Source organism: Chinchilla lanigera, unplaced genomic scaffold (genome assembly GCF_000276665.1).
Source record: "Chinchilla lanigera isolate Chin_1 unplaced genomic scaffold, ChiLan1.0 scaffold00012, whole genome shotgun sequence".
In the NCBI taxonomy this organism is placed as follows: domain Eukaryota; kingdom Metazoa; phylum Chordata; class Mammalia; order Rodentia; family Chinchillidae; genus Chinchilla; species Chinchilla lanigera.
Window position 1 is genome coordinate 7,267,353 of NW_004955413.1, and position 15,753 is coordinate 7,283,105.

A 15,753-nucleotide genomic window follows, 5' to 3' on the forward strand; every position below is an offset into this window, starting at 1 on the left:
TAGTGATAAGTTTAGTCAAAGAGATCAAAGATCTCAATAATGAAACTTTAAGATGCTGAGGAAAGAAACTGAAACAGATACATACAAAATAATGGGAAGATGTTCATGGTCACGGACTGCAGAAATCAATAGTGTGAAAATGCTTTCACTACTCAAAACCATCCGGAAAGTAAAATGTAGGACCTATTAAAATATGAAGGTCTTTTTTTCATAGAGCTAAAGAGATAACCTTTAAATTTGGATGGAATAAAAAAATTCCCTGAATGACCCAAACAACCTTAAGCAAAAAGAACAAAGCAGGTGGCCTTGCACTATATGACTACAAAATATACTACAAAGCTATAGTAATCAGAATATGAAAGAGACACATAGCCCCGAGGAACTGAGAGCCTAGATTTCAATCCATACGTCAATAACAAGCTGATTTTTTTTTTTACGAAGTTGATAAGAACACACACTGGAGAAAGTACCGTATTTATAATAGATAGTGGTGTGAACATTTGGTATCTACATGTAGAAGAATGAAAGTAGATCCCTTATTTCTCATTTGTTACAATAATCAAGTCAAAAAGGATTAAAGAAAAGCACAAGACCTGAAAGTATGAGACTTCTGGAAGAAAGCATACAGAAAATACTTCATGACATTGACATTGGCTAGGATATTTTTGGACAAAAACACAGGAAGTAAAACAAAAAAGTCCAATGAAATCAGACTAAAAAGTTTCAGGAAAGCAAAGAAACAATCACCAGAGTGAAGAAACAGCGTACATAATGAGAGAAAATATTTACAGACTATGCATCTGACAAGGGTTAATAACCAGTATATGTAAGGAAATCAAAAAACCTAACACAAACAAAACAGCAGCAAGAACAACTAGAAAGAGGAAAACCTCAATCAGATTTTAGAAAGGGGCAGCAGGTTTAGAAAAACATTTCTCAAAAGAAGACATAGAATTAATTGTCTAACACATATGTGATAAAATACTTAATATTACTAAACTGCAGAGACATGCAGACCAAAGCCACAATGGGATTATGGCCTCACTCCAGTAAGGATGGGTCTGACCAAAAAGACAACAGATGGCAAGCACTGGAGAGGACTTAGAGGAAAAGGAACACTTGCCTATTGTTGACCAAAAGTAAAGTAATACCACTATTATGGAAATCAGTAGGAAAGTTTCTAAAAGAATTAAAAAAAATATCACTATTTGATCCAGCAATTCCACTCCTGGATATCTGAAGGAAATGAAGTCATTATGTTGAGGAGACATCTGTACCCTCATGTTTACTGCAATATTAATCACCATTGTGAGGAAATAGAAACTGATGAATCCCTAAAGAAAATGTAGCGTATATACAGCATGGAATACTTGTCAGCCATATGAAAGAATGAAATCTGATCATTTGCAGCAGCATTGATAGAACTGGAAATCTTATGTGAAGAGAAATGTCACATATGGAAAAACAGACTACACAATCTCACTCACATACAGAATATAAAGAAGTTGATCTTGGATATTGTTTAATTTCTCCTTTAATTTCATCTGTGACCCATTGGTTGTCCAGGAGGGTGTTATTTAATTTCCATGTGTTTATGGAGCATTGGCAGTTTCTTTTGTCATTAATTTCTAATTTCACTGTATTATGGTCAGATAATATACATGGGATAATTTCAGTTCTTTTGCATTTACCTGAGCATGTTCTATGGGTTAGTATGTGGTCTATTTTAGAGAACGTCCCATGTGCAGCTGAGAAGAATGTGTATTCTGATGTTGTTGGGTGGAAGACTCTGTCAATGCCTACTAACTCCATTTGTTCACAAGTTTGGTTCAGTTCTGTTATTTCTTTGCTGATTTTTTGTTTAATTGATCTATTTCTCTGTGACAATGGGGTGAAACTGAAAGAGTAAATAAGATCCAAATGGTACAATAGATACATTGCAAGGGAAAGAAACTGTTCAAAAGTTAAGAACAACTGGGATGGGAGAAAAGAAGAAAAAAGAGAAAAAAAGATGTGCATATATACACAAGATAGCTAAGATAATTGTGCTACTAATTTCTATTAGTGCATTGAAAGGAACAGTTAGTGCTTATATTATTTGATCAATTTTTCATGCCTGTATCTGATGATCTGAATCACTACTTTGAAAATAACAATATACAATATAATAAACCATTGTTAATTTCCTTTTGTCTTGTTTTGAATTTCTGTATTGTTTTTATTGCTTTATTTCTCTCTTTAAAATAAAAAAGAAATTGATCTCATTGAAATTGAGAGTATAGTGGTGGCTACCAGAGGCTGGTAGTGGGGGTAGGCAGGAGGGAAGGATGAAGAAAGTCTGATTATCAGGTAGGAGTAAGAAAATCTGGTATGCCATTTCACAGCGGCATCTACTGACTACTGATATAACTGTTTACTGAGCACTGTGTAACTCAAGAAGCTGGAAGAAAGGATGTGGAATGAATTCACCATAAAAAATTGCTAAAGGTTTGAGGATTTGGGTATGTTTAACTTGATTACACAATGGGTATATTAAAACATCACATTAATGTATTAATATTCACACTTTTTGTATTTTTACATATCAGTTTAAAGGTAATTTAATTTTAAAAAGACAACTAAAAATAAAACAAGCATCTAAAACAAACTTGTTAGGGATTCTGGTGCTCTCAGTTTTGCATTCATCACCCAGAGCTGCCTTTGCTATTTTATGTCTATTCTGGTTCCAAATGAATTTTAGGATTCTTTTTTCTAATTCTGTGGGATATGATTTTGGCATTTTGATCGTGTTGGCATTAAATCTCTATAACTGTTTTGGTTATGCCCATTTTCTCAAAATTGGTTCTTTTTTAAAATTTGTTTTAAAAATAAAAGATGGAAAACATTAACAAACAGACATCCATTTACAAAATAGCATAAGAAAATACAAGCAATACAGAGTTACAGACAAAGTGGTAGGAAATTCACAATGGTTGTTGTATTATGTATTGATATCTTCAAAGTGGTTTCTCAGAAAAACAAATAGAGACATACAATATTGATCACACAAGTAATCATTAACTGTTCCTTTCAGTAAAGGGATAGAAGTCAGTAGTACAACTATGTTAGCTATCCTGTATATACATACATACATGATTTTTCCTTCTTTTTTTGTCTATTGCCTCACCGCAGTTACTGTTTATTTTTGAGCATTTTCCTTTCATTTCAGAACGACTGTCATACATCCTAATTTTTATTCACTCTTTCAGATTCTTACACTAGTGAGACAATAATTCATTACATGTGGAGGTCTGGCTTATTTCACTTATGAGTATAATCTCTAGTTGTGACCATTTACCTATAAAAGCCTCAAGTTTATTTCTTTATAGCTGAGTAATATTCCATTATATAAAAATACCACAAATTTTTTATCCATTCCTCAGTGGCTGGACATTTGGGTTGCTTCCACAATTTAGCAATTACAAATTGCGCTGCTATGAACATGGATGCACATATATCGCTGAGATATGATGTTTCCAGATCTTCTGGGAAAATAACCAAAGGGCAATAGCTGGGTTGAATGGGACATGTAGACCTAGTTTGCTGAGGAATCTCCAAACTGATTTCCACAGTGGTTTCACCAGTCTGCATTCCCACCAGCGGTGGAGAAGAATTCCTATTTCTCCACAGCCTTGCCAGAATTTGTTATTGGTCAAAATTTATTCTTCCTACCCAAGAGCAAGGGATATCTTTCAATTTTCTGATATTTGTTTCAATTTCTTTTTTTAGAGTACTGTAGTTTTCAATGTAGAGGTCTTTTACATCCTTCATTAAATTGAATCCTGGGTGTTTCATTTTTTTGGGTGCTATTATGGAAGGTGTTGTTTCCTTAATTTCTTTCTCAGTGTTTTTTACTTGTGTACAGGAATGCTATTGATTTTTGAGTGTTGACTTTGTATCCAGCTATGCTACTGAATTTGCTTATCAAATCCAGCAATTTTTTAGTGGAGTTTTAGGGTCTTCTATGTAGAGTGTCATGCATCTGCAAAGAATGATAGTTTAACTCCTTCCTTTCCTATCATTATTCCGTTTATTTCTTTCTCTTGTCTAATTGTTAGATAATTGGCTAATATTTGGAGAACTATATTGAATAAGAATTGTGACAATGGACATCCTTGTTTTGCTCCTGATTTTAGAGAGAAAGCTTTCAGTTTTTGTCCATTTAGTATGGTGTTGGTTTTTGGTTTGTCAAAGATGGCTTTTATGATATAGAGATAAAAACCTACAATTTTCTGTACGGTTTTTATCATGAATGGGTGCTGGACTTTGTCAAAAACTTTTTCTACATCTATTGAGTTGATCATATGACTTTTTTTTGTGTTAATATGGTGTCTTACATTTATTGATTTATGTATGTTGAACCATCCCTGCATCCCTGGGGTAAATCCTACTTGTTATGGTGTATAATCTTCTTGATGATTTGCTGCATTCTGTTTTCCAGTGTCTTAATAAGGATTGTTGCATCTATGTTCACTAAGGAGATTGGCTTGTAGTTCTCTTTCTCATTTGAGTACTTTTATTGTTTTGATATCAGGGTAATACTTGATTCATGGAATGAACTTGGGAGTATTTCTTCCCTTTCAATTTCATTAAAGAGTTTGAGAAATAGTGGTGGCTATTATGAAGAAATCAGCCAATAACAAATGCTGGAGGGGCTGTGGGGATAAAGGAACACTTTTCCACTGTTGGTGGGAGTGTAAACTGGTGCAACCATGGTAGAAATCAGTGAGGATATTCCTCAGAAAAACCAGGATTGAAGGTCCCATTTGACCCAGCTATTCCTCTACTGGGTATCTTCCCAGAGGAATTAAAAACATTGTACCACAGCAATATAGGTGCACCAATGTTTATATCAGCACAATTTGTAATAGCTAAATCTTGGAAATAACTCAAATGCCCATTAACTGAGAAATGGATAAAAGTTTGTGTTCTTTTTATACAATAGAGTACTACTCAGCCATAAAGAATAAACTTGAGACTTTTATAGGTAAATGGATGCAACTTGAGACCATTTTATCCATTCTTCAGTTAATGGGTATTTGAGTTATTTCCAAGATTTAGCTATTACAAATCAAATTAAAGATTGTTTGGGAAAATGCACTTAAATGTCCAAATAAATGTGGTACAGTAAAATAATTCCTTATGAGGAGATAATTGTTTTAAGCTACATACCTAGTAACTTACCTTTGAAACCCAAAAATCCGGTTGTCAGAAGGAGAATGAAACATGAGCCAGCAAGAATCAACACTGTGAGGCACCAGGCTAAGGGAACTGAAGGCTCTGCAGCAAGAGACAAGGAGGCTGAGAGCACTGAATTACACAGCAGGGTTTAGGGAAGAAGGACCTGTAAGTCAACACCCTCCTCTTGGGCGTGTTCAAACTGGAAAGAGATAAGGACCAGTGTGAAGGAACGCTGACTTGAGAGGTAAATACCTGGCTCTGCTCACAGTTCTGTTGCCATGTATCTCTAGGGAGGGCACTTAGTTTATACCAGTGTAATCTCCTGGCCTTTCTCAATGTTTTCAGAGTACAAAGTAGAATACTGGATATACAGAAATGTATAAGCAAGCAACTTTTTCTAAACACTAATGTATACACTAATTTCAAAGACCAGTAAATGGGGATATTCTTTAATAGACACCTTATGCCTGTATACCTACATACAAATCACGATTTTCACAGTGGAGTTGCTCTGCTTTTCTTCATCATAAAGAATAGCCACTGTTATATGCAGAAAAAATGATAATCACACATGTGCATCAAACACTGCTAATCAAACACTGTTGATGGAATTTCACAGAATGAGTGTCCAATAATTGGAGCTTCACAACTGTTTCCAAACAAATGGAAAATTTTAGTTGTCCTACTTGACCAGTTATGGCTGCATATATAGAACATGAAACCTAACTACACCAATATTCTTTGTGATATATTAAATTTGGACATTTGGTTTTCAGTTTTTCCTTTTCATTTAGATATTTGGATGTAGTTCAGGCAATCTTATGAGATAGGGCACAAGCTAAGTTGTTATTTACAACAGTAGTTTCTGATTTATATTACTTTAATTGCATACACATAGGCTAAGAATGTAAAGGACGGAGAAGGTGAATAACCCTTACCTTTTTCTTCAGCTGATTCAGTTTGTATGTTTGTTTGGTTGGTGCATAAAGAATATTCCTCCACTTCTGAGTAAATTGGCTGCACTTTTGTGTCTGGAGATGTAAACAAAGATGAGGATGCTGTTTCATATTCGCTCTGTCTGGAAGCAGGCGGGCACAGATGAGTGTGAGGAGAGCTAGCACAGGATTTCTGTCTTTTTTGTTTTTTTGTTTTTGTTTTTTTCCACTGCCAGGAATCAAATTCACAACCTTGTGCTTGCCAGGCAGGCGCTCTGCCACTGAGCTAAATCCCCAGCCCCAGGATTTCTTTCAAATAAAGGAGACCTGTACAGATATTGTCTTGTTTCTCTAAATTCTATCATGGAAATCTTTTAGATCACAAAATCTTGGAAAGGAGATAGACATAACTCATATTCTAAATTTTCATGAAATTCTTTTAAAATTGGTTTCATAGAGAACAGAAAATAATCAGGATTCAGTAGGAGTTGAGGAGGAAAAATACTCACTATTCTTTTGCTTGTGCTTCTTGGAAGTAAGAGGTTTCTTCACCTGTGCATATGTCGGGCATTTTTCTTCCATCTCTGAGAAATTTGCATATAGGATCCTAAAAATATGTGAACTAATCGTTTTTAAATTAAGATTTTAGGTTCTGTCTTGTTTATCATTGAAATAGATATTTCAGTTCACTTACTGGTGATGTCTGAAATTTTACATTTTTCTCCTAAGGGAGATTTTTGCCTGAGATGTTTTTCCTAGTCTTAAAATTGTCAGCAACCTATATGTTTCTTTAGTTAAATTGGTGTTGTGATTTCAGCTACTACCTGGGGTTCTCTACATATGTTATTTACTTTAATTTTTCAAAGGCAAATTTTGTGATGTATGATGCATTTATATGTTCCTGAAAAATTGTTCATATACATAATAATACCAAGGATATATTTTTTGAGTCATTTATAAGGATAGAACATAGATTATTGAGAAATTATTTTAAAAATTTCCTTTATGTTCCTTGCAGATAATTTTTTCTAAATATTGTCATCCTTATAATTCTATTATTTTTGAAAAACTGAAATAATTTTCTTGCTTTACTTCTACAAAGTTCTTGCCACCTTTTCCAGTGTAGTGTCACAGATGTTACTTGGGACAGAAATTAAGTTGTAGTCCTATGTTATGCCTATAATAGTTTAGGAAAAATTCTTTCTAGAAATCCTTTTTGAAATAGTTATTTTACTTGAAAATTTCTGAAAAAGTTTGTTTCAGCATTTAGATAATACTTTTATAACAAAAGAAAATTCTGACTCCATAAAAATTCTGACTCCATAAAAATCTCAAAAACATTACCCTTCCCAGTTGCCTGTATACCATCAAATTTTCTATTTTTTATAAATCCTATTTTCTTCAGGAATTATAACCTAACAATATCTTTTATAAAATCCTTTAAAATGGTATCTATGTATCTGTATCTAAATTTATATATTTGTGGGTAAACACATATTTAATTATCCATGAAAAAACCTTCCATAAGAAAATATGATTGTACAGAAATATCTCAGTAATGTGGGAACTACATCAACAAATAGGCAAAGTATAAATATGGCTGTAAAACAGAGAAATAGGGTATTATAAAAATAATAAAAACATATAATTGATTAAATAAAAAAGTTAACTGCTCAAACTTTACCCTCATTGTTGTAAGAACAGTGAATTTGCTCTATTAACACACTTGGTCAATATAAGAGCTGTATTGGAAATGTTTGCTAAAAGAACTGTTATATTAATGATAAGTCATGAAATATTTCAAGGATATAAGTCATGATAAAGGAATATCTAAATCCGAATTGGACAACATTATTGTCTTCAAGACTCAATTTACTGAATTAAAAATCTCCATTCTTTGTGCTGTGTGCAATAATCACAGAGGGCCCTGCGTTCACATTGGTAATACGGTACCTGTGTCCGTTTATGGTTTCTACTGCCTCTGGGGTCTGGTCCAGGTGGAAGAGCTGAGCCCCAGTGCATGGGCTACAGATTCAGATGACTGATTTTTCCTGGTGTCCTGTCTGCTCCTGGCATCCAAGAGGCTTCAGTATTTTCCAGCTACAAGTGATGATGTGAGAAAGTGACTCATATTTGAGGCTCAAGCTTCACCCATTTGCATCTGCTGTTACTGAGAGATGTGTGGTTTTTCTTTTTTAAAACAGAGATGAATGGGAGAGATAATTTAAAAGTCCCTCCCCAATCTGAAGAGAATTCAAATCAACATTGATGAGGTATTTAAATCCATCCTTGAAACTAGTGTAATATTGCTAAGTCAAAACATGTGAGCACTATTTGACATCATTCCCTGCACTTATCTGCCTGGGATTTCAGTAAAAAAGTGTATAACATTTATCAGGTTGGACAGAACTTATTCCCTGTACTTATAAAGAAATTATAAGTTTGGCTTACAATGGTCAGCCACAGAGTTGGATGAGGAAGCGTGCAGAGGGTGTCTGCAGGCTGGAGACTGAAGAGGTCAGACCCAGGTCTGGAGCTCACTGCAGTGTCCGTGCAAGTCTGTGTCAGGAGGCTGATGGGTCTGCAACGGAATGTTGAAGAATCTATGATGAAGTCTGGAGAGCTTATACCAGAAGGCTGAAGAGTCCCAGGCAGAAGCCGAACAGTCTGCACCAGAAGCCAGGAGATGACCAAGTTGAAGACAAAGACCGGAGCTCCTCCAAAGAACCAGTAGCCAGTCCTTTTTCAATTCCCTTTTTTAATGCAGTCTACCCACTCTCCGGGGTTGGGGAGGTCCTTTAGCCCACAACTTCTGCATGCCTTCCTCTTGCACAGGCTCAGGATGAATACAAAGTAAGCACCCAGGCTCCCTGCTGAATCACACAGTTAACCTAAACTTCTCAAATTGACACCATGAACAACATCCCAGAAGGGTAAGGGCATGTCCTTCTCACCCCAAGATGTAGAGCTGTTAAGTCACTTAGCCAAATCTCTAGACTCCCCAAGTGGAGACAGTGTATCAACCATAACAGTACTGTTTTCTGCTTTCCATACAGTTTTTTTAGAAGGAAATCCCTAAGGGTAGCCAGCCCATCTTGGGTCAGTTTGTGCTTTATCTTCTGGAGAGAGAGTATTTCAAATTGTTTTATAAAGCAAATTTTCTTTTCTTGCTGTTTGTTTCATTATTCAGTTATTTATATTATTTTGCCTTTCAACAAACTGCTTACAGTTTTTTTATAATATTATGAGAGAAAATATATAGATGGTAGCATAAAATATTTTTTAGTTAGAAAAACTTAACCTTGACATAGTATATCAATGAAGAGGTGAACTAAATGTATGGTAATAAAATATCAAATTAGATGGTCAAATTTACTGCTTTTAAACTAAAAGAAATAACATTGACTTTTTACATAAATGTTTAGCAATTTTTATAGCATAATAAGGAGAAATTCCTCTCACACTCCTGATACCTTTTTAACAAAATCGAGAAATGTTTAAGATTTGAACTACCCTTTCTGGAGCATTGTACATTAAAATCAGCAACAAAGGTCTAAGCACAGTAATTTTGAAATATTTGCATTAGCTTTCATTGCTAAATAAATACTGGCTGCTTTAAAATGACACAGAGAGCAGATAGGTGAAAATTAATACCTAAAAGCATACTGAGATTTATTTGAAAGGAACTCTTATTTGAAAACTGCATTCTGTTTCAAAATTTTAAAGGGTTGAAGATTAAGTTGAATTCAGTTAACTATTTAAATGTGGTTATGATAACAAATGGTATGAGTCCTTCTGCCTAATAATTCCTCTTGTACTTTGAAAATCTAGGTATGGGAGCTAGTACAACTTTGATACAGTTAAATTTGTTTGTATATCGATGACACTGAGAGTCTGAGTCTATGATTTCTTCTTTTTCTTTCTGCAAATCTGTCACAGAGAAATTTGATTTCCATTCTTTGACTGTCTTGGTCTAACCAAAAAGTTTTACATAGCCGAACCTGGTCATTGGTGGGGAACTCTTAAGTGGACCTAGTGGGAAGCCATTACTGGAGGCACTGCTCCCCTCACTGGGGCTTTCTATCTGTGGTGTGGTCTCCTGCTCTTGTATGTGATCCCTCCACTGTGATGCCGAGAGCCGTGGTGTCCTCACTAGAGCTGAACTGATGCCAGCACTGTGCCCTTGAACTTCCAGAACTATGAGCTGAATAAACTTTTCTCCTTTATAAGTTACCTAGACTAAGAGATTTTGCTGTAGTAATCAGAACAGACCAATACAGAACAGCTGTGCTATGAATTGGCCCGTAATTCCTCTGCTCCCACTTGGTTTTTGTTTTGTTGTTGTTTTGGCTCATGGACACCTCCTAAGTCTTCAGGCCAATTAGTTTACAGAGCAGAATCCTATTTGCATAACACAATCATGATGGGTATGACAATCTGAGAATTTTTGATTATAGAAGAATCTTCATATAAAACCACAATTAGTTATAATGAGAATTTGAAGACAATGCAACTTAAAAGCAAACACGTGTTTGGCATGTTGTGCAGTGGTGAAGGAGAACATGGTATTAGGTTTTAAGAAAACACAAAAATTACCTCTGAAATTTATGTATAAGTTATTAAAGAATATCATAGCCCACTTAGGATGCTATCACAAAATACCTGAGGCTGCATAATAAACAACTGACCTTCTTTCTCTGTAAGGAATGGAAATATTCCTTCTTTCAGTTCAGGAGACTCTGGAGTCAGTGGTCAAGCTTGGCAGATTTTGGGTCCAGTGAAGTCCTATTCTTGACGTAGAGCCTTTTTGCTGTGGCCTCATATGACAGGGAAGAGAGAGAAAAATTCTGTGTCCTCATTTAGCAGAAGAAATCAAAAGAGCAAGAACCTGTACTGTGAAGGGATCAATCACATTCATGAGGGAAGGGCCCTCCCTATGGGCTAATCACCCCCCAATGGTCCCATCTCATACCCATCTTAGAGTTTAAATACCAACATATGAATTTTGGAGGAATGCATACATTCTTTAGGGAGACACTGTTCAAACAATATAAAGATTCAGTTAGGAGAAATACGTTCAAGATATGTATTATATAACCTGGTAACCAATTGATCACAATATATTATATTCTTAAAATTCGTAAGAAGAATAAATTTTATGTGTTTTGACAATTTTCTATGATAAGAATGTGAGATTACATGTTAGTTATTTCAGCTACTGTATGATGTGTTTACATATTTACAACATCATGTTATACACAATTAATATATAAAATTTTTGTTTTCAATGAAATGACATTCAATGTAATTTGCTCATCATGTGGATTGCTTCCTTTGCTATAGTATGAGACTTTAAGAGAAACATAGACTTAGCTTTCTAGGAGTGCATCGATTCATGCTTTGGAAGCAATAATCAGTCATTCATTAAGAATAGTTTTTAAAAGCTTGGATGACTAAAGCAATGAAAGATTGTCACAAGAAAGACTGTAAGAACAAAAATTTTATTTTTGTATATTCTTAACTATGAATCTAATATTTATTAGTAATTTTTTAAATGTTATAAAATGTCATTAGATGTCAAATTTATAATTAATTTCTTTAAACATTCCTGATGGATTTGTAGGAGAATTTGATCAGCTTCTCAGTGACTTAAGGGGAAATACTGAAAATTATGCCTCAATTTTCTTAACAATGACATCCAAAAAACCTAAAGATGAAAAGTTATTGCTGTTTCTAGGTTTTTAAAGTAAAGTATGCTGTTTGTAGAAAAATCAAACAACGATATTAGAATTTTAGTATGTGTGCTGCTGAAGCTGCCAGTAAAAACTGTATTAGAAAACATCTTCCTTCTTTTCTTTAAAATAAAAAAGCAAACAAAGAATATACAAAGTAATTATCATCTCGGAGGAAACCACTGCCATCACTTTAAATGTGTGCTTAATTTCCTTTCTATTCCCTTCTACTTTTGAATTACATGTTTGTTTACCTGGTAATTTACTAAATTAATTTACTTACATGAGCAATCTATATTTCATAAAGCATATTTTGTTCAAGTGATTATACAAGATGCACACTCAATAGAAAATTGGTAAATACCTCATTTATGTGGATACATATTTCTATGGTCTTTATATATACCACTACTATGACTTTTTGTTTGAGACAGTGTCTCATTATGTAGTTTATCCTGGCATCAAACTCATTGTGTAGCAAGGCTGGCTTCAAACTCACAGTGATCTTCCTGTCTCAGCCTCCTGAGTGATGGATTCAGGCATGTACCAGCATTACCAGGGAACATTCTTGAAGATAAATGTTTACTCACAACATTAATTCTTCCTCATGTTGAATAAGTTTGCTTATTTTAACTTCTGTCTGCTAGAATTTCTTTAAAAACATAATAAATACAGTAATACATATAATATGATATTTAACAACCAAGCAAATATTAACCATCTTTTTGTATACTCTGTAGTTTTACCTTCTTATGATCAATGTAAATAATCTTCCATACCCATGAATTAAATAAGCACATTTGTATAAATTGCTTCTTTTTGTTTTCTTCTTTACTGTCCTCTCTCTTCTTTTTTCTTCCTTTCTGTGGTATTATTAGTGCCCATTGCCATGTGACTTTACCACATAGAGCCTTCCTTCTACCTCACTGTTTAAAGAATTCTGTCTTTACAATACATCTACCCAGGTGGAGACTTGATTAATCATACCACAAGGTTACAGTCATTTCAGTACAATAAAGTCATTTCATCACATTACATATGTGTATGTCCATATATAATTAGTACTGTTTTACTGTTATAAGTGATATTCAAAAATAATGATCGATATCTTTGTGTCTTCTCACTTAGAATTATCTAAATCCAGCCCTATGGCAATATGCAATGAAATCAGATTTTTAAATTCCGAGCCAGAAATTAAGATAAAAATGAATTAAAATACAGTCAAAAAAATTCAATGAATTAGGATACTTTATTTTATTTTATTTTGAATTAGGATATTTTAAAATTAAGCCTCTGCACTCTTTATTCATGACTGTTCTGAGATCTTACAGTAAATATTATAGATATTTCATTCTTTTGAGTTCAATCAGCCTGGCCCTTTTTTCAGACATTAAAAGGAACGAAGTGATGTAGTTTTAGGGTTTCTTGTGAGACCAGTGATCAGAACTAGACATGGAAGGCTGGAAAGCTGCTTGAACCCGAGGCATCCTGTGTGGTTTCCACCAAACTGGCTGAAATACACATTAATTTCTATGAGGCTGTGGCCCCCATGAGAAAGTCTCATGTCTATTTTTGTTCCTGTACTGTATTTATGTCAATGCATGCAAATACTGAATTTTGTTGATGTAACCCATATAAATAACAAAAAATAGTGTTTTAGTGGTTAACCCAACTATACGTCTATGAATATAACTCATTTTGGCTTAAAAAAGCATTGTCACCAAGTGGCCTTAAGTCAAACTGTCAGTGTCTGTGTAGACTTTAATATTGATTTCTACACATAAGTGTCATTTCCTCGGCTGTCACTTAAGTCTCCCTTTGATTAACAAATTAGCTGTTAATTCCATTATTAGTCCTTTGCTTCTTACTCTGGCTACTGGTGTCTTCCTTTCCATAGCCGTTCTGCCTTCCACTGTTGCATACTAATTTATATAAATCATCAGCTTAGCTTGTTTGATTATAATATTTTGACAATAGGTCATTTTTCTAATTCAATTTGTGTTTTTAGAGCGATAGAGAAGATCTTGCACAAATGAAGTGCTATTAAATGTCCTATTTATACAATTTAGCTAAACAGGGACAGTTTCATTTTTGCAAGCCTATTAGAAACATGTTCTAGTTATCAATTCCCATTTTCTTTGTGGTTTCATCAAAGGAAGTTAGTGACACGCTACTATAAGAAGCTGCTGCTTAAGGTTAGCTCTGCTGCTCTTGAGCTCCAGGGCCCAGGAATTACATTCATTGCTGCAGCACTTGGGCAGTGATTGGATGGGGTGTGATACTCATCTGTGGACTCCACTGATGAGTTGGTATAGCTAAATGTGAGGTTGCGAGGTGGAGTCTCCTAGTCAGAAGAGAAAGGTTACTCTGCACATGGGCTGGAAGGGTCTGTCTTCCTTCCCAGCCCTTCCTTGACCCTCATTGCTTTCTGTCCTGCCTTGGAGCCCTCCAGCACTGCAAAGTGAAGTGAGCTGAAATAAACCTTTTCTCCTTTAAACTGTGGGTGTCAGTATTGCGGTGTTGTGTAAGCGATGAGGAAAGCGGCTAAGACACTAAGAGTGCTGAGTATGATGAGGGGTTAAATGATTATGAGAGCTTTAAATGTTGAGCAACATTAACTGGCATCTGTGTAGTTTTGTGACTTTTTGTCCCTCATGTCAGTTTTAGAAACATGCAGGAACGAGATGAGGTGATCAATGTAGCATGTCCTAGAGTTGATGTGTTTACATGACAGGTGTTCATAAAGAACATGGTACAAGATTATCAGACTTATTGCTAAAAGTTGGGCTGATAGGGCTAGGGATATAGCTTAGTGGCACAGCACCTGCTTGGCAAGTCTGAGAACCTGAGATTGATTCCCAGTACCAAAACAAAACAAAACAAAACAAACAAAACAACCTCCAAAGTTGGATTGATATACTACACTAGTTGGATTGGTGAAGGCAATAAGGAAGGGAGGAGGGAGTTGGCCACAAGAAAATGGTACTGTTTCAGCCAGGCATGGTGGCACATGCCTATAATCACAGCATTCTGGGAGGTGGAGGAAGGAGGACAGTTAGTTCCAGCCCAGCCTGGTCAGTTTAGTGGGACCATGTCTTAAAGGCTGGGCTGTAGTGAGTGCAAAAACCCTGGGTTTAACCCACAGCACTGTAAACAAAATGAAACCAAGCAAGCAATCAAGCAAATAAACCAACTGACAAACAGAAAGTAGTTCTTGGAAACCAGAGATCTTTGTTGTGTCTTTGAATTTCAGGTTCAGGTTTTAACATTGGAGTGAGGATTACTGAACTGAGGGAATAGTCACATTTGTTGTAATTGCAGACTTTAAGAGACTTTGCAATTTATGTTAGATTTTTATGAGTGGACAATGAATTTGACTGAATAATGGTGAATAGGAGCAGAACTGGAAATGAAGAGAATGTTTTGTAATAAGTAAAGTAGGTGAGGGATTTAAAAAAACTGTTATACACTCAGCATTTTTACATTTTTAGTTCTTGCCTACTTGGAAAAGACTGCTGTTTCTTGCTGGTAATTATAAGTTTACTTCTTCATCTTAGAATCCCCTGAATGAGCTCCTCCCCTGCATAGAGAATGAGTACATTATAAACTTAAACTAAATATAGCAGCAGACTTAAACTCTATATGAGTCCAGTGGAATCACAAACTTTCAAAGCATTCCTTCAGGAGACCGGGCATAAAAATAAGTTAAGATTCTCTTTAGTTTTTTTCTGCTTTATAAGTGTGGATTAGTACTTTGTATACTCTTAAAAGTAATATATTACACGTTATCTATAGTTAAGCATTAACTGTCCTTTCAGTAAACCATCAGACATAAGCAGTACAGTTATCCCAGTTATCTATCTATC

General features: G+C 34.9%; 1 protein-coding gene across 1 annotated transcript in view; it reads right to left on the reverse strand.

Annotated features, from left to right (window-relative positions):
• The window catches only part of LOC102006115 (C-type lectin domain family 7 member A-like), a 21,586-nt gene extending 12,840 nt beyond the window's left edge, over positions 1-8,746 (reverse strand). The window contains exons 1-5 of the mRNA XM_005378930.2: positions 8,607-8,746; positions 8,109-8,255; positions 6,665-6,762; positions 6,159-6,251; positions 5,224-5,319 (exon numbers count right to left, since the gene is read on the reverse strand). Coding sequence (XP_005378987.1) covers positions 5,224-5,319; positions 6,159-6,251; positions 6,665-6,737 — 262 coding nt within the window. The 5' untranslated portion in view covers positions 6,738-6,762; positions 8,109-8,255; positions 8,607-8,746. The remainder of the gene's footprint in view (positions 1-5,223; positions 5,320-6,158; positions 6,252-6,664; positions 6,763-8,108; positions 8,256-8,606) is intronic.
• Positions 8,747-15,753: the final 7,007 nt, after the last annotated feature.